This window comes from Staurois parvus, unplaced genomic scaffold (assembly GCF_062004578.1).
Source record: "Staurois parvus isolate SC_StPar_1 unplaced genomic scaffold, SC_StPar_1.0 ptg000390l, whole genome shotgun sequence".
Classification (NCBI taxonomy): domain Eukaryota; kingdom Metazoa; phylum Chordata; class Amphibia; order Anura; family Ranidae; genus Staurois; species Staurois parvus.
In genome coordinates, this window is record NW_028318186.1 from 11124931 (window position 1) to 11146799 (window position 21869).

Consider the following 21869-nt stretch of genomic DNA (forward strand, 5'->3'; position numbering starts at 1 on the left):
CTGAATCAGGATAGTAATGAATTTCGATGAATCCAAAATAAATTATAACAAATTGAATTATTCAAAATTAAAATGAATTAGGATTCAAAAATGAATTTGAAATGGAAACATATTGCAATACAGTGAGGTATAAAAAGTGAAATAAGATGATGATTCCCACTGCTGAATAAAATATAATAGAATAGAGTAAAACAGAATGGAATAGAAAATAAAATAAAACATAATAGAACAGAATAAAACAGAATAGTATAGAATAAAAATAAAAGAATAGAATAGAATACAAAAGAATACAAGAAAACAGAATAGAATAGAAGATAAAAGAATGGAATAAAACAGAATAGAACAGAATAGAATAGAATTGAATAAAACAGAAAAAATAGAAAAGATTAAAATACAACAAAACAAATATACTGTAGCTGTCTTCAAAACTTAGAATTTTTGAATAAATCATTTGAAATTAACCAATATACGAAACTAATCCGAACATACAAAACAAATTCGGAAAATGAATCATTCTAACATAATGAATATGACAAAATGAAATTATTAACTTATTAACCACTTGCCGCCCAGCCACCGCATATAAATGGTGGCAGGGCGGCACTCGTAGGCAAAAGCACGTTTTAAAACGGCTGCCTTCAAAACAGGTAGGGGGCGCGCGCGAGGCGCGCGCCCACCCTACCTGTCCCGCGGGTGTCAGCCGACGGGTCACGGCCGGTTTTTACCGGCCGTTTTCCCGCGATTGACGGTGATCGCTGACACAGAGCAGGGCTGCATTGTTTACACACAGCCCTGTTCTGTGTCAGTTCTCTGACAGCTTGTGAGAAGCTGCAGAGTTTCTCTCCCTCGATCAGCTCCCCCCTCCCTCCCCCCGTCCAGTACACACCCCGCCCCCTAGTAAAATACTCCCCTTACACAGCAAATTCTAAAAATGTTAACCCCTTCCTCCCCAGTGACATTAGTACAGTTTCAGTGGGTTTTTTTCACTGATCACTGTATTGGTGTCACTGGGGATGTCAGTGACCCCAAGTCAGTTCCCCCCCCCAGTGTCAAAATGTCCGGCCGCAGTCCTGCCATAAGTCGCTGGTCGCCGCCATATGTCGCTGATTGCCGCCAAAAGTCGCTGATCGGCGCCATTATTAGTATAAATAAAAATTAAAAATTCCAGTATCTTTCCTGCCATTTGTAAACGCTATAACTTTTTTTTCGCTATACACAAAAAAGGCCGACAATTTTGAAAAAAAAAATAAAATATTTTTGACTTTTTGCTATTAAACATGTCCAGTTAAAAAATTAAAAATAAAAATGTCTTCAAAAATTTAGGCCAAAATGTATTCTGCTCCATGTCTTTGCTAAAAAAAAATAAATCCCAATACGTGTAAATTAATTGGTTTAAGTGAAGGTTATAGCGGGACTGCGGCGAACATTCTGACACTGGGGGGAACTGATTTGGTGTCACTGACATCCTCAGTGACACCAATACAGTGATCAGTGCTAATAAAAAGCACTGACACTGTATTAAGGGCACTGGGAAGGAAGGGGATAACATCTGGGGGCGATCAAAGGGTTAACTGTGTGTGTTTTACTAGGGAGATATGCTGCTTTGTATCTCTGCTGTGGACAAAGCAGCATGTCCATGCCGACAGGAGAGAGATCTGTGGTTACACACAGGTCTCTCCCCTGTCAGCTTTGCTGATGATCACAGAGTCCTGGCCAGGAATCGCTGGGCAGGACCCGGTGATGGACATATCCAGCAGCCAATAGCGGCACGGATAGGGCGGCTTGCGCGTGCCCCCCTACCCAGGAATGCAAAATCAGACACAATAAATGATATATATGTGTGTGTGATTTTGCGCAGCGTAGCAGCCCTGTAGCAGTATATCTACCATTGGGTGGCTCTTTAACAAATTCGACAAAACAATTTATAATAGGCTGTAATATAATAAATGTTTGCTTTTCGGCTTAATACTGCTTTAAAAAAAAGCAAAAAAAAAAAAAGCATTGCAGCACCTTAACACACACCTGCTGGCACCAACAAGTCCCGGGGGGTTCTGTTATATTATAAAGATAAGTAGTGGGGGAGATGTTCTCCTGGCCTGAGGTGACAACATTGCCCCTCCATTGATACAGTAGGGAGCGTTGTCACCCTAGGACATTAGGTGTGTTATTGGCAGGATCACCAGGTGAATATAAAGGGAAAAAAGCCTAAAAAGCCTAAAGTCTAAAAAAAAGAAAACTAAGAACTAAGTTAGAGGGGCCATTTCACCAAGTACTCAACTGGAAATGTGTGTATCACACCCGTGGTGCCATTTATTGTTAATATCACCCCAAACGCAGCAAACAAGAAGCGCGGTTCCTGCACGTGCGAGAACTTCAGCAAACGCGGTGAAACCTGTTGGTAAAACCCGTGTGAAACGCAAAACACAAGAAGGCGAATGAGCTGCTTTCACGCATTTGTCATGTGTAGGGCAGCCTACTAAACTAAACAGGCAAAGCACAGTGCCGCAGTAGTGTGAATGGGGGGCTTATACCGTACATTCCTGCTATAGAGAACCTCAAGCCACCAACCAACCAACCTGTATCCAAGCAGGTATTATTATACTGCCATCTAGTGGTCAGGAGAGAGATTTATCAAGAAAAGATGGTTTTTGCTACAAATTGATCTTTCCGCACCCTTCTACGTATGGACTTTTCAAAAGTGGAACTGCAATGCAACTGAGCACCACAAACCAAAAATGCTATTTAATTCATTGTTAATATTCAAAGCAAACTCACCCATCCTTGACTGAGGTATTTCTATATATCGCGGCTGTGTGGATTTTACAACGCCCCCCTACCCAATCAAATTCCCCCTTTCTTAAAACAACTGGAAACATTGGCTTTTTGGGGGTTGAAAAAGCCATAGGCGCCATCTATTAACCACTTCAAGTCCGGACACTTTCACCCCCTTCCAGTTCAGGCCAATTTTCAGCTTTCAGCACTATCACACCTTGACAATTGCGCGGTCATGCAATACTGTACCCATATGAAATTTTTAGCATTTTTTTGAGACAGATAAAACTTTCTTTTGGTGTTATTTATTCACCACTGGGATTTTTATTTTTTTGCTATATAAATGAAAAAGACCACAAATTTGCAAATAAACAATCTGTCTTCATGTCTTGGCCAAAATGTATCCAGCTATCATTTTGGGGAAAAAAATCCAAATTAGTTTATAAAAAAAATAATTTTTCAAAAATGTGTTTTACATTTTTATTTTTTTATATTATTAATTATATATTTATTTATTTTTTACATACTGTCACCCTACCAGCGCAGTGTCACCATAGTGACACTGTACTACTTGTGGGGAGTAATGAAGATTTTTTTTTTTTGTTTACACTAATTGTTTTTACAGCCTTTATGGGTGTAAAAGCAATCATTTCTCCTTTTCTCTGGCTGCATTCTTACTGTGAGAGCTGTGATTGGTCACAGCTTGTCACATGGTATAAGGCTGTTATGAATAGCCTTGTACCATGTGACCTCTGTGATCATTCACAGATTTCACAAGTAGTAAACAATGTCAGGAAGTGACATCTTGTTTACTACTGTTCATGTGATCAGTGATTAGCCAATCAGTGATCACATGAATCTGGACCTCACACAGAGGTCCTGTACAGTGATCTGTATTACGCTGTGTCCACCAGACACAGATCGCGGCACTGCGCGCTCCCAGGGAGCCCAACCAGGCAAAGGATGCGGGGGAACGTTTAGAAATGTCCCCCAGCATTGGCAGTGCTCCCGTCCGGCTGTTTATTGGCATGCACCGGACTGGAAGAGGTTAAATAATAACATACAAACTTACAATATACAACCTTTTATCAAAACATTTTCATTATGAAAATTATTACAACCATCCTAACAAAGACTGACCTCTTTTCTGGTGTAGGGTCTTGGAAGGCACATATATTTATACCAACCGGCTGTATCTACTACAACTCCACCTAAAAGGCCCACAACCGCATTTTCACCAGCTCGAGGACGATTTAACGATCAGTCCATCCTCGATACAGCCCCACAACCACTAGTATCTTACTGCATGAAGGTACACCCATACCTGCGATGGGCCCAACCCAATTGTTTTCCAAATTTACCAACCATCTACAGCCTTCGAAAATCCTGCGACCCCAGCCGAACGCTATGACAACACCGACAAAAAGCAAACACGCACTCAGATGGATTCCAAAGAGTACCATGGTCAACAAGGAACAACAGAAACCATGATACTGAAAGGAAACAAAGCGAAAGATAGCAAAATGAAGAGAAAAGACAAAACAAAAAATAGGGAAGCCAACCTACACCTAAAGCCGGTCCGTCACTGTCCGGTCACCGCTCCAACTGACCTCGAGGCAAAGGTGCCACCCCTTCTAAGTCCGGCTTGATCCCACCCTGTCCACCCTGCCCCACCTCTACTCTCTCCAATCAGGTAAGCTCCTGCAACTTTAAATAAAATGCCATATTAGCCTTCCAATTGACACAGCCTACTGCAAACCTAGTCATGTCGGCCTTCTGCTTAGGCTTCCCCTCCAGCTCCAGGCCTACCTCTTGTCTCCATGCTTTTTTTTGCTGAGAAAGAATTTTGAAAAACACCCCCTAGCATTTCTGGCTGTGGCCATCTTGAGTAAGGGCAGATGAATCATACAAAGCAATGCGCAGGAGCTGACAGGGGAGAGATCTGTATTCTTTACATACAGTCTCTCCCTCATTGGAAATCCTTGGAGATCGCCAGGTCCTGGTGGGGAATCACCAGCTGGGACCCAGTGACAGCTGAGGCCCCTACCCAGAACTGAAAAATCATGTATCTACACATGTGACTTTGCGCACCCATGCCGCCCTGTAGCAGTAAGTGGAAGTGAGTGTGTGTCTATTGACTGGTAGTAACCCACAGCCAGCGTAAAGGTATTTTATACTTGTGTATGTATATGTGCTTGCAGTGATTTGTAGTCAACCAGATGTGTCAGAGGGGCCGAGGTTGTTGTTGGAGAGAATCCAAAGTTACCAAGCACCTCCTTCAGGGGTTGTACTACAATTGTGATGCACAAGGCTCAAAAAAAATTCTTTTACCTTCCCTGACTGATCAAATCCTCCATCATTCATATCTCACACGCTCCCCCTTCCAGACACTGCAGCTCACAGCCCTCCTTAAAGCAGTGGGCAGGACTAGGTGTGGCCAGGTCACAGGATTGTCAATCAGCAGTGACAATGATGATAGCCATGCCCCTGCAACGTTTTTATATTCCAACGTAGTGTAAGCAGACACAGCCAACATGAGAGGGACAATTCTATTCTGAATTCAGGAGCAATGCAGAATTGTTGCCACACCATCACAGAGAGATGCATGGAGTTTGCATGTTCTCTCTGTGTTTGTGTGGGTTTTCTCCCACACTCAGAAGACATGCTGGTTAATTAATTAGCTCCTGTCTACATTGGTCCTAGTATGTATAGCATTACCCCCTTAGGAGATGCTGAAGATTTGGGTCCCCCTATAGTCCTGCACAGCCAGGCAACACGCATATTTTTAGACTTGCATTCCAGTAACAGTAAATAGTCATAGAGCTTGTTTTTTTTAAGTTTTATTAGGGGTATTAAACTTGGATGGGGTAAGGGGTATATGGCACACCTAAGGGACAGTGAACTGAGAACAAACTCCTCAGCAAATATGTACAAGTCCATAGAAGGGTTTCTCTTCTTTGGAGAGCTCTCCAGCCTCTCCCCGTGTTCCACCCCAGATCCTGGATAAATCCTCTTATCCAGCTGCCTGGGGGAGTGCCTGGGCAAGGGGATCCAGTGCCTGCAACTTTAAGATGAACAGTCCTGGGTAAGGAGCTAATCAGGTTTCCAACCAGTGTGCTCTTTTCTCCTTAACTGGCCCAGAGGGTGTAGGAATACTCAGTCTCCGTCCTGTGAGCTGGTGTAGATAGATGGCTGTCTTCAGGCTTTCTGCTCGGCTGGCTGCTTTCCTGGCTCTACAGGTAGCCCTTGCTCTAGGGGCCGGTGAGGCTGAGTAATCCTTCTTTCCAGCTTCCTGCCTGTAGGTAGGCCCCTTCCCACTGGGCCCCCTCCCAGGCTCCTTGATCGCAGCCTTCCTCACATCTTCCACCCAAACTCTCCTGCTGCTGAGCAAGCTCAGTCATACTTAACCATTAGCCGCCCGGCCTATAGCCGTTTGGCGGCCGCAAAAATGCATCAGCTTTCCGGGGTGTACACCATTTGGCGTGCTCCCGCACATGCACAGTTCGCGCGCTTGCAGAGCCGCGCAGCGGCGCGATCTGTCACCAGCTGTGTACCTCGGACACGGCCGATGACAGATCTGAGTACCGGCCCCCATTGCCGGTACCATGTGACCTGCTGTGACCAATCACAGCAGGTCACATGACAGTTGTATACAATGGATCGCTTCATTCATACCATCCATTGTATATTAGTGCCTAGCTGTGAATGGTCACAGCAGGTCACATGCACATGTCATGTGATTAGCTGTGGCCAAATCACAGCTAAGCACAAAAAAAAAAAAACCTGAATGAATCGATTTCATTCAGGTAAATGCTTGCTTATAGCAAAGTAATTCTTTGCTATAAGCAAATTGTGTAAAAAAAAAAAAAAAATACTGATCACTTCCCCAAAGTAGTACAATGTTACTATGGTAACATTGTACTACTTTGGTCATAGTGAAATATGAAAAAAAAATCTTAAAAAAAATTTAAAAAATGTAATAAAAAATTAAAAATAACAAAAAAAATATATATATATATTTTTTTCATACTGTCACCAGTCAGTGTCCCTGTTCACCGCCATGCCAGTTATATGATGACGCTGTACTGCACTGGTGACAGTATGTAAAAAAAAAATAGTGAAAATTATTTTTTACATTTTTTTCATTTTACGAAAAATTATGACAAAAAAAATACAACTTCAAAAAACTCGCCATTCCTCTTATGAAGTACGTCGGACTTTCTACTCTGCAAAAAGGGGTCATTTGGGGGATATCTGTACTGTTCTGACATTCTTGGACCTCAAGAAATTAGATTGGCCGTCAGTACTTCAGGATTGATCAATATTCAGATCTATACCATAGTTTGTGAACTCTATAACTTTCCTACAAACTAAATAATACATCCTAATTTGGGTTATTTTCACCAAAGACATGTAGCAGAATACATCTCGGCCTAAATTTATGAAGAACAATTATTTATTTGTAAACTTTTATAACAGAAACAAAGAAAAACGTGGGGTTTTTTCAAAATTTTTGGTCTTTTTTTGTTAATTTAGCAAAAAATAACAACCCCAGCGGTGATTAAATACCACCAAAAGAAAGCTCTAGTTGTGTGAATAAAATGATAACAATTTTAGTTTGGGTACAATGTTGTATGACCGCGCAATTGCCATTCAAAGTGTGAGAGCGCTGAAACGTGAAAACTGACCTGGGCAGGAAGGTGTAAAATTGCCCAGTATTGAAATGGTTAAGGGCTGCTCCATTCCCATGCCAAGCCTCCTGCTTGGGGATTGGCCAGAGTCCCTTGAGTATGCAGATCAGCCCCTCCTCATCCTCCTCCACTGCTTCTGGAATCTTCAGCAATATTCTAGAGCAGAGGAGGTATCAAAGAACTGATCTGCAGAGCCTCTCAGCCCTGACCTAAATTTGACCCAGCCGACTATTGCACAGGGTGCTACATATGTATGTGAGACTATAGATTGCAAGCTCCTTGGGGGCAGAAGCGAAATTGAATTTACAATATGTAGCACGCTGCATAAATTATTAGCTCTCTATAACAAGAAACATGATAGCATTATTCTTTGGCTCAGTTTTGCAGCTAAAGTGACAATAGTAGGTTTGTATGATTGTGCAGCCAAAAAAAAAAATGTGTCCACCGCTTTTTTCTATTTTGCCACCACAGCCAGCACTTATTTCAGAATGTAACTCAATCTCGGAGCTGTTCTAGAACGTCTAAGTACCCAGGAGCACTTTTATGTTCATTTTCTTTTCTAGGCTGAATTACTATGAAAATGCAAATGCCGACTTAGGGTATTTTCTTATGGGCTTGTTTATTAACCTCCCTAGCGGTATTCCCGAGTGTAGCTCGGGGTAAAATTTCAGTACCAAAAGCGGTAACCCTGAGCTACACTCGGGCTTACCATGCGGCGGTGCTCAGGGAGTCCCTGCAGCACTTACCTTGTCCTTCGCTCCCGCGATGTGTCCCCTGCAGCTTTTCCCGGCCATCTCCTCCGGCCGATGCCGGCATCCGGCTTCCGTGTTCCGGTCCCTGTGACGTCGGGACGTACGGGCGCCGGAACCGGCGGCAAATTTGAAATTTTTAAAAAATTTCATTTTTTTAAAAATGATTATTACATAGTAAAACATTGCTGTTTCAATGCATTTCACATACATTTTGTCCCTACTGCTTTGTCCTGTTCCCTGCCTGCATTTTGACTGTTCTTTCTGCCTGGAAACTTAGAAAAGTCCATGGCGTCCAAAAAGCGTCCCTTTACGTCAAAAGCGGTTTTAGAACAGCGATAGTAAATCAGAACCACTTGCAGAATTGAGTGATAATGATTTGTGGGGAAATTCGTCATCAGACACTGAAAACGATTTTGCGACTTTGCTCAGCGATGTGCGAATTTGCCTCTGTATTTCAAATTTCAGTGTTTTTGGTTTGATTATATTATTGAATTAAATATATTATTATTATATTATTATTTTTTATGATTATTTATTAAATTATAATTTATGATTTCGTGTTTCAAGTTTTATCCTACCCGGGATGTTTAATAGACTCTTGTTCGTACAGATTTCAGGGAGTTATTCCTAAAAATTACAGCCTACAATAAAAAACTACATATTTCCATGCAAAAAAATGGTACCGCTTTCAGCACAAAAAATCTGAAATAATCATACCACCAAGGAGGTTAAGTAAGATGAATACAAATAAAAAATGTGTCCCCAAATTATTTTTAATTTATGATAAGCAACAGATTAACGTCAGCACACAAAAAGATGGTTTTCAAAGTCATCTCCCTGCGTACCATCAGGTCAGGCAGAGACACACTCACCCTGATGTCAATTCCAGGACCGCATATGTGAGGACCATTAATGACACACCGCGCTTCTTTCGCCATGCGCTTGTCCCAGACCTACAAGAAGACAAAACTGCAGCCAATAAGAATCTGTGAAGCAATATATAAATAAGAACACAAAAGAATAACAATACTGTGCAGAAATACTGCATCTTTATTTCCAGTAAGTGGCTAATATAGTATCTATGGGCCATACGACTACAGGTCCCAAGTTCCTATGCTGTCCCAGGAGGTTAAGAATCATTCTGTTAACAGGAGGTGACGTAGCTACCAGAATACTGAGCACTAGAGGGAAAAGGTTTAATCCATAGTCCTGCTTGTAAGTGTCTCAGGATTTCATTGTAACATAGCCAGCATCCGGCTGCATAAGTATTTACTATAACTAAGTTTTATTTTCGGTTTGGAGATTCACTTGCACATTGGAAAATAGTTTCACTATATGAAGTATTATTTTTACTTTTTTTCACTATTCATATTGTATGACAAAATTGTGCTGAGTAGGGAGCAACGCAACACTTTCTACACACATTTTATCCCTGGTGCATACTGTCCCAAACAGAAGTACCGCTAGGTGCACCGTACAGCCGCAGCAGCTGTCATCCTCCCATACAGTTTGAGAGGGTCCTGGCAGCGTGGCTCAGCTAAACACTACAGCCCCATGCACTTTGGATAAGCACCCATGTAAATTGGGCCTTACAGTGTCTAATTTGCTGCATCACTTGCATAATAATCATGGAGCAATCGTGGGGACTTTAGAGTGTAAGCTCCTCTGGTGCAGAGACTGATGTGACTGGCTGAGCGTTCCCTATGTAGCACTGTAGAGTATAGACCAGATGCGATTTCTCCTGCGCTCTAGGACCCAGGCCAGTGGCAAATAGATGGAACCAAAACCAGAAAAAGGTGACCACCAGTGTATTAAAGGCTGTGCATCTCCAAACAAGGCTGGGGAAGCCCGACCAATACTGCAAAGTGAAACAAAAACGAGAAGCGCACCAACCTTGCGCATTACCTCAGTAACCAAATTTATTAATTAAAGAATGGTACTCACAAACAGTGAATAAAATCAGGCATGTAGTCCTCAAAGGGACTTCAGATATAGACAGCCAGCGCGAATCCCATCATGGGGGTAGACACTCAGTACCACTGACGCGTTCCGAGTGGCTCTGAGGAAGAAGGCATGGCCTTCGGAATGCGTCAGAGGGACTGAGTGTCTACCCCCATGATGGGATTCGCACTGGCTCTCTATCTCTGAAGTCCCTTTGAGGACTACATGCCTGATTTTATTATCTGTTTGTGAGTACCATTCTTTAATTAATAAATTTGGTTACTGAGGTAATGCGCACTGTAGAGCATGTCAGAGCTATAGAAATGTATAATATGTGACTGTGGTGTGTTAGCTCCTCTGGTACAGAAAGTGATGTGACTGGCTCAGTGTACTGTGAGATATATCAGATCTATATACAAGCATAAAGCACAATTTTCCTCACCTTGACGGAGTCATCCCATCCCCCAGTTAGGAAGATGTGATACTCGGAAGGGTGGAACCTTAATGCGAAGATTCTGCGTATGTGGCCACTAGTCAGGCTCAGGTCATGGTGGAAATCTGGGGCCCTCAGGATGTTCACAATCTAAAAAAAAACAAGCAAAAAATAAAAAAAAACAAAATCTCACTCAGTAATAAAAGAGGACCGGTCACATTGTATGTTCAGTAAGCTGCATTGTACATGACTCACAGTTCTAGGTTAGTGTATTATCCTAGAAAGTGCGCCCCCTATGCCTATAGGAAATCATCCATAAAATGTGCAAAGTTTTGTAATACAGTGATAGAGATCTGACGACCACCCTCCCCCCCTCTTTACTTTAAAGAATGTGGCTAGCAATGTGAATAATTCAACACAAACGGCACAGTGGTTTAGTGGTTAGCACGTCTACCTTACAGTAAATGGGTCATGGGTTCGATTCCTGACCATGGCGCCTCCTGCATGGAGTTTGCATGTTCTCCCTGTGCTTGTGTGTGTTTCCTCCCACACTCTACTGACATGCTGGTAGGTTAAGTGGATCCTGTCTAAATTGGCCCTAGTATGTGTATGTATGAATGTGAGTTAGGGACCTTAGATTGTAAACCCTTTGGGGGTTAGGGACTGATGTGAATGTTCAATATATATGTGTAAAGTGCTGTGTAAATTGACAGTGCTATATAAGTACCTGAAATAAATAAACACAAACAGAATATTGCCCAGCATACTTACCAGCTAGCCTGCAAAAAAATAAAAAAATGTCCCTATCTATAAATTCACATTAAAAAGAGAGGGTATATTTGCAAACATATGGAAGCTGCAGTGCCTCTGCAAGGGTCCTCTGTATACTGCAGTCCTAACTCTATATTTGAGAATCTCCAAGTTGGAGAATATAGCAGTGGATAAATTAACAGTAGGCATGCTATAAAAAAGAAGGCAAATCTGAAGACTGAAATATAGAGTTAGGGCACCAATATAAAGAGGAGCCTTGGTGAGGCACTGCGGCTTCTGCAGATGTGTGCAACTAAACTCTGTTTTTTACATACAATTTTAGACAGGGTCAATTTTTTTTATTTTTGCAAGCTAGCTAGGAAGTATACTAGGCAATTTTATGTTTGTGATGCACACAACCTATCTACTTACACCTTACTGCAAAGGTTAGTTGTCATCTTTTTGTATAGCGAGTAATTCAACAACCCTGTATAACTAATTGTTTCCACAACCTCAAAACAGTCCATTAAAATTTCATTGAAAATTACATATAATTGCAGATTCCTACCTGCTGTGGTTCTGTAGCTACTAAACAGGCCACTCAATATCTATGAATCTCCCAACTGTAGAACTCTTGAGAAACTTATTTTCAGCTTTCCAATTCATCCCAAAGGCGATCAGTAGGGTTGAGTTTAGACATGTGCAGTTCGTCTAATTCCGTATTGAAATTTCAATAAATGTTTTGTTATTCAGAAATTCAGATGTATCTGAATTTCTGATTTACAATAGTAATTCATTTAAATAAATCCTGAAATACTGAAATAAAATTTCAGGCACAATTTGAAAATAAAATCGAATTCGAAAACAAATGCGATATATAAAGATATTGCTGAATATTGCTGCTTTACTTTAAAGACTGTGTGTATTTGTGTTCAAATATAGCCATCTTCCAAAATTAGAATTTCGAAAAGAATAGAATAGAATAGAAAAGAAAAAAGGAATAGAATGAATTAAAATAGAAGCCGTTTTTCAAAACTTGAATTTTGAAAAGAATAGAATAAAACAGAATAGAATACAAAAAATGCAAAACAGAATAGAAAATAAAAGAATGGAATAAAATAGAATAGAAAACAAAGGAATAGAATAGAAAATAAAGAAATAGAATAGAATAGAAAAAATTAGAGTAAAGCATTATAGAATAGAAAATAAAAGAATAGATTAAAATAAGTTAGAAAATAGAGGAATAGAATAGAAAAGAACAGAATATAATAGAATACAAAAGAATAGATTAGAAAAGAATAGAATAGAACAGAGAGAATATACCTGTTTTCCGAAATTCGAATTTCTAATAGAATACATTTGAATTCAAATGCTGATTTAAATACTTTTCGATTCGGTAAATTCGAAAATAAATTATCGAAACTAAACGAATTCCAAAAATGAATTCAAATTAATTTAACTGAAAGAAATTATTTAAATAACAAATTGAAACTAAACAAATTTTGGTCGGCCTGCACGTGTCTAGGTCAGGGCTCTGTGTAGACCACTTGAATTCCTCCTCATCAATCTCATCAAACCATGGGGGGAATTCATATCTGGTGTTGTAGACACCCTTTGGACCCTGTTGGTCACCTCAACAAAATTGTCGGTGCTTGCAGCTGATTCAAGTACCTGTCACAGATAGGTACATGAATCTGTCAGTGCCGAGCACTGTGGTCAGTGTCCATCATTTTCCTGAAGACAGTAAAGCTGAATTCACAGTATAGTTTGCAGTGCCAAGTCCATATGAACCTCTACTAGTTTTCTAATAGTTGCCTCTGCTGAACACATCTTTTCCTGAAGAAGTGGCCACTAAAGAACAACGAAACGTGTTGATGGTGTGCTTGAACCTTTTCTTGTGATCAATATTTACCCATCTTTCTGAAGGATCCACATGAGGGTACCTTGTTTATTTAATAGGCGCCTCTGCTGAACACATCTTTTCCCGAAAAAGTGGCCACTAAAGAGCTACAAAATGTGTTGATGGTATCCTTGAACCTTTTCTTGTGATCAATATGTACCAATCTTCCTGAAGGATTCACATGAGGGCACCTTGTTTATTTAATAGGTGCCTCTGCTGAACACATCTTTTCCCGAAAAAGTGGCCACTAAAGAGTTACGAAATGTGTTGATGGTGTGCTTGAACCTTTTCTTGTGATCAATATTTACCGATCTTTCTTAAGGATGCATATGAGGGCACCTTTTTTATTTAATAGGTGCTTCTGCTGAACACATCTTTTCCTGAAGAAGTGGCCACTAAAGAACAATGAAACGTGTCGATGGTGTGTTTGAACCTTTTCTTGTGATCAATATGTACTGATATTCCTGAAGCATCCACAGGAGGGCACCTTTTTATTTAATAGGTGCCTCTGCTGAACACATCTTTTTCTGAAGAAGTGGCCACTAACTCAAGAGTTATGAAACATGTTGGTGGTGTGCTTGAATCTTTTCTTGTGATCAATATTTACCCATCTACCTGATGGATATAAATCCTGTATAATAGTAATAATATTCTTAGAAGGATTATTATTATTATACAGTATTTATATAGCGCCAACGGTTTTCTCAGCGCTGTACACTACAATGGGAGACAATACAGGTGAAACTCCAAAAATTAGAATATCGTGCAAAAGTTCATTTATTTCAGTGCAGCAACTTAAAAGGTGAAACTAATATATGAGATAGACTCATTACATGCAAAGCAAGATAGTTCAAGCCGTGATTTGTCATAATTGTGATGATTATGGCTTACAGCTCATGAAAACCCCAAATCCACAATCTCAGAAAATTAGAATATTACATGCAATCAATAAAACAAGGATTGTACATAGAACAATATCGGACCTCTGAAAAGTATAAGCATGCATATGTACTCAGTACTTGGTTTGGGCCCCTTTTGCAGCAATTACTGCCTCAATGCAGCGTGGCATGGAACCTATCAGCCTGCGGCACTGCTGAGGTGTTACGGAAGACCAGGATGCTTCAATAGCGGCCTTCAGCTCTTCTGCATTGTTCGCTCTCATGTCTCTCATCTTTCTCTTGGCAATGCCCCATAGATTATCTATGGGGTTCAGGTCAGGCGAGTTTGCTGGCCAATCAAACACAGTAATCCCACGGTCATTGAACCAGGTTTTGGTGCTTTTGGCAGTGTGGGCAGGTGCCAAGTCCTGCTGGAAAATGAAGTCAGCATCCCCATAAAGCTTGTCTGCAGAAAGAAGCATGAAGTGCTCCAAAATCTCCTGGTAGATGGCTGCGTTGACCCTGGACTTAATGAAGCACAGTGGACCAACACCAGCAGATGACATGGCTCCCCAAATCAACACAAACTGTGGAAACCTCACACTGGACTTCAAGCATCTTGCAGTGTGTGCCTCTCCATTCTTCCTCCATACTCTGGGTCCTTGGTTTCCAAATGAGATGCAAAAGTTGCTCTCATCAGAAAAGAGGACTTTGGACCACTGAGCAACAGACCAGGTCTGTTTTTCTTTAGCCCAGGTAAGACGCTTCTGACATTGTTAGTTGTTCAGGAGCGGCTTGACAAGAGGAATACGACATTTAAAGCCCATGTCCAGGATCCGTCTGTGTGTGGTGGCTCTTGATGCACTGACTCCAGCCTCAGTCCACTCCTTGTGAAAGTCCCCAACACTTTTCAGTGGCCTTTTAATGACAATCCTCTCCAGACTGCGGTCATCCCTGCTGCTTGTGCACCTTTTTCTTCCACACTTTTCCCTTCCACATAACTTTCTATTAATGTGCTTTGATACAGCACTTTGGGAACATCCAACGTCTTCTGCAATTACCTTTTGAGACTTTCCCTCCTTATGGAGGGTGTCAATGATAGTTTTCTGCACAACTGTCAGGTCACCAGTCTTTCTCATGATTGTGATTCCTACTGAACCAGACTGAGAGACCATTTAAAGGCTCAGGAACCCTTTGCAGGTGTAATGGCTTAATTAGCTGATTAGAGTGGGACACTTTGAGCCTAGAATATTGCAATTTTTCACAATATTCTAATTTTCTGAGATTGTGGATTTGGGGTTTTCATGAGCTGTAAGCCATAATCATCACAATTATGACAAATCATGTCTTGAACTATCTTGCTTTGCATGTAATGAGTCTATCTCATATATTAGTTTTACCTTTAAAGTTGTATTACTGAAATAAATGAACTTTTGCACAATATTCTAATTTTTCGAGTTTCACCTGTACATGAGAGAGTACAATAACAATACAATGCGATACACAAGGGGTTCGAGGGCCCTGCTCCTTGGAGCTTACAATCTAGGAGGGAGGGGATAGTGGCACAGGAGGAAAAGCTGTGGGGGATGGAGTGGTAGGAAGAGTGGAGGAGATCAGCAATTAGCAGAGGGCGGGTTAGGCTTCCCTGAAGAGATGGGTTTTCAGGGTGCGCCTAAAGGAGAAGAGAGTAGGTGATAGTCTGATGGATTGAGGTAGGTAGTTCCAGAGGATGGGTAATGCCCTGGACAAGTCCTGGAGGCAGGCATGCGAAGAGGAGACCAGGGAACTAGAGAGAAGGAGGTCTTGTGAGGAACGGAGAGTGTGTTTTGGGTGGTATTTGGATATTAGGTCGGTGATGTAGTTTGGGGCAGAGTTATGGACAGCTTTGTACATCAGTGTTAGCATTTTGAATTTGATCCGTTGGGCAATCAGAAGCTAGTGGAGGGATTGGCAGAGGGGGGTGGCGGAAACAGAGCGGTTGGTAAGGTGGATGAGTCTGGCCGCCATATTCAGGATTGACTGAAGCGGGGATAGCCTGTGGTGAGGCAGGCCAGTGAGGAGGGTTGCAGTAATCGAGTCGTGATATGATGAGGGAGTGGATGAGTTGCTTAGTGGTTTCTGGGGTTAGGAATGGGCGTATTTTGGAGATGTTGGCGGAGTCTGCATGATTTTGTCAGCGATTGGACCTGGGGCTGGAAGGATAGATTGGAGTCTAGAATGACACCTAGTACTCTGGCTTGCGGGGTGGACCTGATGGTGGCATTTTTGGACGTGATGGAGAAGTCAGTGGGGGGGGGGGGGTGGGCTGGGGGGGAAAACTAGGAGCTCGGTTTTGGAGAGGTTCAGTTTAAGGAAGTGGAACGACATCCAATCTGATATGTCATTCAGTAGGCTAGTGATTCGGGCGGAGACTGAGAGGGTGAGGCGAAGGGTCGAGAGATAGATAGATCTCTCTTGGTTTTAGTATCTCTCTTTTTCTCTTGAATCTGCTTGCCTGGAGCACCACTGGCTTATGGAAAAAAAAAAAGATATACAAAAACCCTACAAAATGTCCTCGGGGATCCTTTCCTCTAAAATCATACAGTAATGATGGCACCAGGAGCTGCCGCTATGATATTCCATGCCTTAGCCATCCATACATAAGACCTTTGATCATGCATGTAACCTAGGACACTATGTTACCTCGCTGGTGTGACTGTCATAAAGACGGATGTGGCGGTCTTTCCCAGCCGTGGCAAAAACACTACCGTCCATGCTGTAATCCATGGCATGGATCTCATTTTCTGGCTCTGTAATGATAAAACAGTTAAAATGTACTGTGACTTCAATCAGCAGGAAAAACCCCAGACTATGTAGACTAGAAGGTCCAAAGTCTGAACACCTAGACTATTACACCTATTTTACATATATTACAGACTATTACAACTATTTTACATATATTACAGACTATTACACCTATTTTACATATATTACAGACTAGTACACCTATATACGCTTGGATATCCCATCCCAACTCCATGGGCATTAATATAGAGTTGGCTTCCCTTTGTAGCTAGAGCAGACTCCACCATCTTCAGCGGGTAAAATTGAACGCGTCACCATTTTTCTTGGTAAATGTATTTCTAAAAGTGCTATTGACATGAAATTTTCACCACATGTCGGTAACAACCCATGCGATCCATACATACAAAGAAACCAAAACAAATAAGTTCAGAAATGAAGTTATTTGTAATAAAACGCTTCCTGTTTGGAGAAACTAGTCGCATACATTGCTCAGGTGTGATGTTGGCCCATGCTTCCGAACAGACTTCAGATCTTGAAGGTTTTGTGAGCCACATGAATGAACTCTGATCTTTAGTTCTTTCCATAGATTTTCTATTGGATTCAAGTCAGGTGATTGGCTGGGCCATTCTAGCAGCTTTATTTTCTCTCTTTGAAACCAGTTGAGAGCTTCCTTGGCTTTGTGTTTGGGATCATTGTCTTTCTGAAATGTCCACCCTCGTTTCATCTTCATCCTCCTGGTAGATGGAAGCAGATTTTTATCAAGAATGTCATGATACATTTTTCCATTCATCCTTCCTTCAATGACGTGAAGTTTGGCAGTACCGTATGCTGAAAAACAGCCCCCCCCCCGCTATGATGTTCCTTCCACCTTCATGATTCACTGTTGGGATGGTGTTTTTGGGGTGATGTGCAGTGCCATGTGACCTCCAAACATGGTGTGTATTATGGCATCCAAAGAGTTCCATTTTGGTCTCATCTGACCAGACTATATTCTCCCAGTGTTTCACAGGCTTGTTTAAATGTTGTGCAGCAAACTTTAAAACAAGCTTCAACATGCTTTTTCTTCAGCAATGGAGTCTTGCATGGGGAGCGTGCATACAGGCCATGGCGGTTGAGTGCATTACTTATTGTTTTCTTGGAAACATTTGTGCCTGCTAATTCCAGGTCTTTTTGAAGCTCTCCACAGAGGTCCTTGGCTCTTGGACAACTCTTCTGGTAATTATTTTCACTTCTCTGCAAAAAATCTTGTGAGAAGCACCAGGTTGTGGGCGGTTTATGGTGAAATGATGTTCTTTCCACTTCCAGATTATGGCCCCAACAGTGCTCACTTGAACATTCAGACGTTTAGAAATCCTTCTGTAACCAATGCCACTTTTTGCAACAATAAGGTTGTGAAGGTCTTGAGAAAGCTCTTTCCTTTTATCCAACATGGGATGTTTACACCTTGGTAAAGAGACATCTTTTTATAGGCCATCAGTTGAGATTGAACAAGCTGATATTAATTTGCACTGACAATAGGCAGGATTGCTTTCTAATTACTGATAGATTTCAGCTGGTGTCCTGGCTTTCCATGCCTTTTTGCACCTCCCTTTCTTCATGTGTTCAATACTTTTTCAAGGTGTCATTCCATTTTATTACACATAATTTAATTTCTGCACTTACTTGTTTTGGTTTCTTTGTATGTATGGATTGCATGGGTTGTTATCACAGCTACTTTGAATGTAACTCATTCATGACAGTTGAAAACATTGCTGTTACAATGATCATCATTGTAACAGCAATCCAAGTGTAGCACAGTGTCACACTAAACTACACTGATGAGAGTATGAAAAAGAGTACAAAAATAATAAAAAAAATGTTAAGACATTTAAAAAAACTAAAAAAAATTACTTTTTTAACAAACTGTCACCAGTCAGTATCTCTGATCACCACCACACCAGTCATATGATGACACTGTACCGCACTGGTGACAGTTTGTAAAAACAAAAATGTGAAAAAATATTTAATTTCTTAATTTTCAAAAAAATTGTGACAAAAAATTGCAACTTCAGAAAACTCACCATGCCTCTTTTTAACCATTTGACGCCTGGCCTATGGCCGAATGGCATCCGGAAAAATGTACTAGCTTTCCGGGAGGCCGCCAGTGTCTAGCTGTGAATGGTCACAGGTAATCACATGCACATGTCATGTGATTAGCTGTGGCCAAATCACAGCTAAGCACAAAAAAAAAAAACCCTGAATGAATCAATATCATTCAGGTAAATGCTTGCTTATAGCAAAGCAAAAAAAAAAATACTGATCACTTCCCAAAAGTAGTACAATGTTACTATGGTAACATTGTACTACTTTGAAAATAGTGAAATGTGAAAAAAAAATCTTAAAAAAAAGAAAAAAAGTAATAAAAAATTTTAAATAATAAAAAAAAATATATATTTTTTTTTTTTCACACTGTCACCAGTCAGTGTCCTGATCACCGCCATGCCAGTTATATGATGACGCTGTACTGCACTGGTGACAGTATGTAAAAAAAAAAATAGTGAAAATAATTTTTTTTATTTTTTTATTTTCTGAAAAATTATGAAAAAAAAATACAACTTCAAAAAACTCGCCATGCCTCTTATGAAGTACGTCGGAATGTCTACTCTGCAAAAAGGGGTCATTTGGGGGATATCTGTACTATTCAGACATTCTTGGACCTCAAGAAATTAGATTGGCTGTCAGTACTTCAGGATTGATCAATATTCAGATCTATACCATAGTTTGTGAACTCTATAACTTTCCTACAAACTAAATAATACATCCTAATTTGGGTTATTTTCACCAAAGACATGTAGCAGAATATCTCGGCCTAAATTTATGAAGAACAATTATTTATTTGCAAATGTTTGTAACAGAAACAAAGAAAAACGTGTTTGTTAATTTAGCAAAAAATAAAAACCCCAGGAGTGATTAAATACCACCAGAAGAAAGCTCTAGTTGTGTGAAGAAAATTATACAATTTTAGTTTGGGTACAATGTTGCATGACCGCGCAATTGTCATTCAAAGTGTGAGAGCGCTGAAACCTGAAAAATGGCCTGGGAGGGAAGGGGGTAAAAGTGCCCGGTATTGAAATGGTTAAATACCTCAAACTGTCTACTTTCCAAAAAGGGGTCATTTGGGGGGGTATTTGTACTGTCCTGGCATTTTAAGAGCCTCAATAAATGAAATTAGCTGTCAGTACATCTAGGTCACGGTTGGGATTCGAACCAACGACCCTAGTACTGCCAGGCGGAAGTGCTACCCATTTAGCCACTGTGCTGCCTTAACCCACAATGGGTGTAAAATCTAAACTCCCTAACTTACATTCATACATACACATACTATTTATTATATATACTATTTTATTCTATTCTTTTCTATTGTATTATATTCTATTTTTTAATTCTATTCTGTTTTATTCTACTCTATTCTATTTTATGAAATTCTATGCTGTTCTGTTCTATTCCTTTATTTTCTATTCTGTTTTATTATTTCTTTTATTTTCTATGCTGTTTTATTCTATTCTATTCTTTAATTCTCCATTCAATTGACAGAGGATATTTTGGGGAGTCAGGCTGCCATGCTAATGGTATGATCTGGCATCTCATGGTGCCTATCTCCCTACTTACCTATTTATTGAGAACAGACTTTTTTTTGTCTTTTCCGTGTATTTATATACCAGTCTTCCGATACAATGAGGGGCTGCGGCATGTCACGCAGAGGCGGGAGTACCATACCTGTTATAGTGAGAACATTGATCTCAGACTGGACATCATAAAAGGAGAGCAGACCGTCCGCTCCGGCCCCCACCAGGATGTTGCTGTTCTTTGGGTGGTAATTGAGTGCGGTGATGGCTTGCCTGGTGCGATGTCCGCAGAAGAGAGTGGAGGCCAGAGAGCCGCTCTCGGTGTTCACAATCTGAAATAATCAATGGAATGAAATTCGTTTATGAAGTGCTGACACATTCCATCGTCCTACTGAGATAGAGAACGGATTTCCTAGGTTTACAGCCAGGCGACTAGCAAACTACTAAGGCCTGGTTCACGCCACGCATTTCAGTTGCCTTTTTTCTGCATCCAAAACGCACAGAAAGTAGGTTATATGGCTGTCAGTGTCATAGTTCACATCAGTGCTTGCAGTTCCTGTGCAGAACAAAAAGTAGAAAAAGCTGCAATCAGGGGCGGACTGACAACTCATGGGGTCCCCAGGCAATAGGGGATCATGGGGCCCCTTTGTCCTCGCCCAAACTCAAACTACACCCAAAAATGCCTATGAAAGGTACCAGGGGCATCTCATGGGGCCTCCTACTAACCCCGGGCCCTCGGGCAGTGGCCGAGTTTCCAAATGGTTAGTCCACCCCTGGCTGCAATTTTTCTACGCAGAACTGTACTGGAACGCGGTAATACACAGCAAAAACGTGCCAGAACGCACCAAAAACGCACTGCAATGCTCATGTCCCTATTTAAATGGAAGAAAAAGAGAGAGGAAAAAATGAACTGGAATGCATAAAAAACACACCAAAAATGCGCCACAAATGTGTCAAAAACGCACATGCAAAAACGCATCTGGACTGCGTTTTTATAGTCTGAACCGGCCTTAAGAGATTTCCTTTAAGGTGTCTGTGGTCTCCTCTTTGCCTCTGCGACTCTAAACAACTCTGTCCTATGTACTGTTTTCAGGGCCAGTTCACGCTACATGCGTTTCAGTTGCTTTTTTTATGCATCCAAAACGCATAGAAAGTAGGTTACATGGTTGTTTCTGCACAGAACTGTACTGGAACGCGGTAAAACGTATAAAAAATCCACCGGAATGCACCAAAAACGCACTGGAATGCACATGTCCCTATTTAAATTGAAGAAAAAAAGAGAGGAGAAAATGAACTGGAATGTGCTGGAACGCGTCAAAAATGCACCAAAAACATGCCAAAATGTGTCAAAAACACGCATGCA

The 21869-nt window shown here is 41.0% G+C and overlaps 1 protein-coding gene across 1 annotated transcript in view; it reads right to left on the reverse strand.

The window, feature by feature from the left end:
• LOC149455679 (uncharacterized) overlaps positions 1 to 21869 on the reverse strand; it is a 46673-nt gene that overhangs the window by 14934 nt on the left and 9870 nt on the right. Inside the window, exons 3-6 of the mRNA XM_089685988.1 lie at positions 20658 to 20838; positions 16800 to 16906; positions 10599 to 10739; positions 9088 to 9168 (exon numbers count right to left, since the gene is read on the reverse strand). Coding sequence (XP_089542114.1) covers positions 9088 to 9168; positions 10599 to 10739; positions 16800 to 16906; positions 20658 to 20838 — 510 coding nt within the window. The remainder of the gene's footprint in view (positions 1 to 9087; positions 9169 to 10598; positions 10740 to 16799; positions 16907 to 20657; positions 20839 to 21869) is intronic.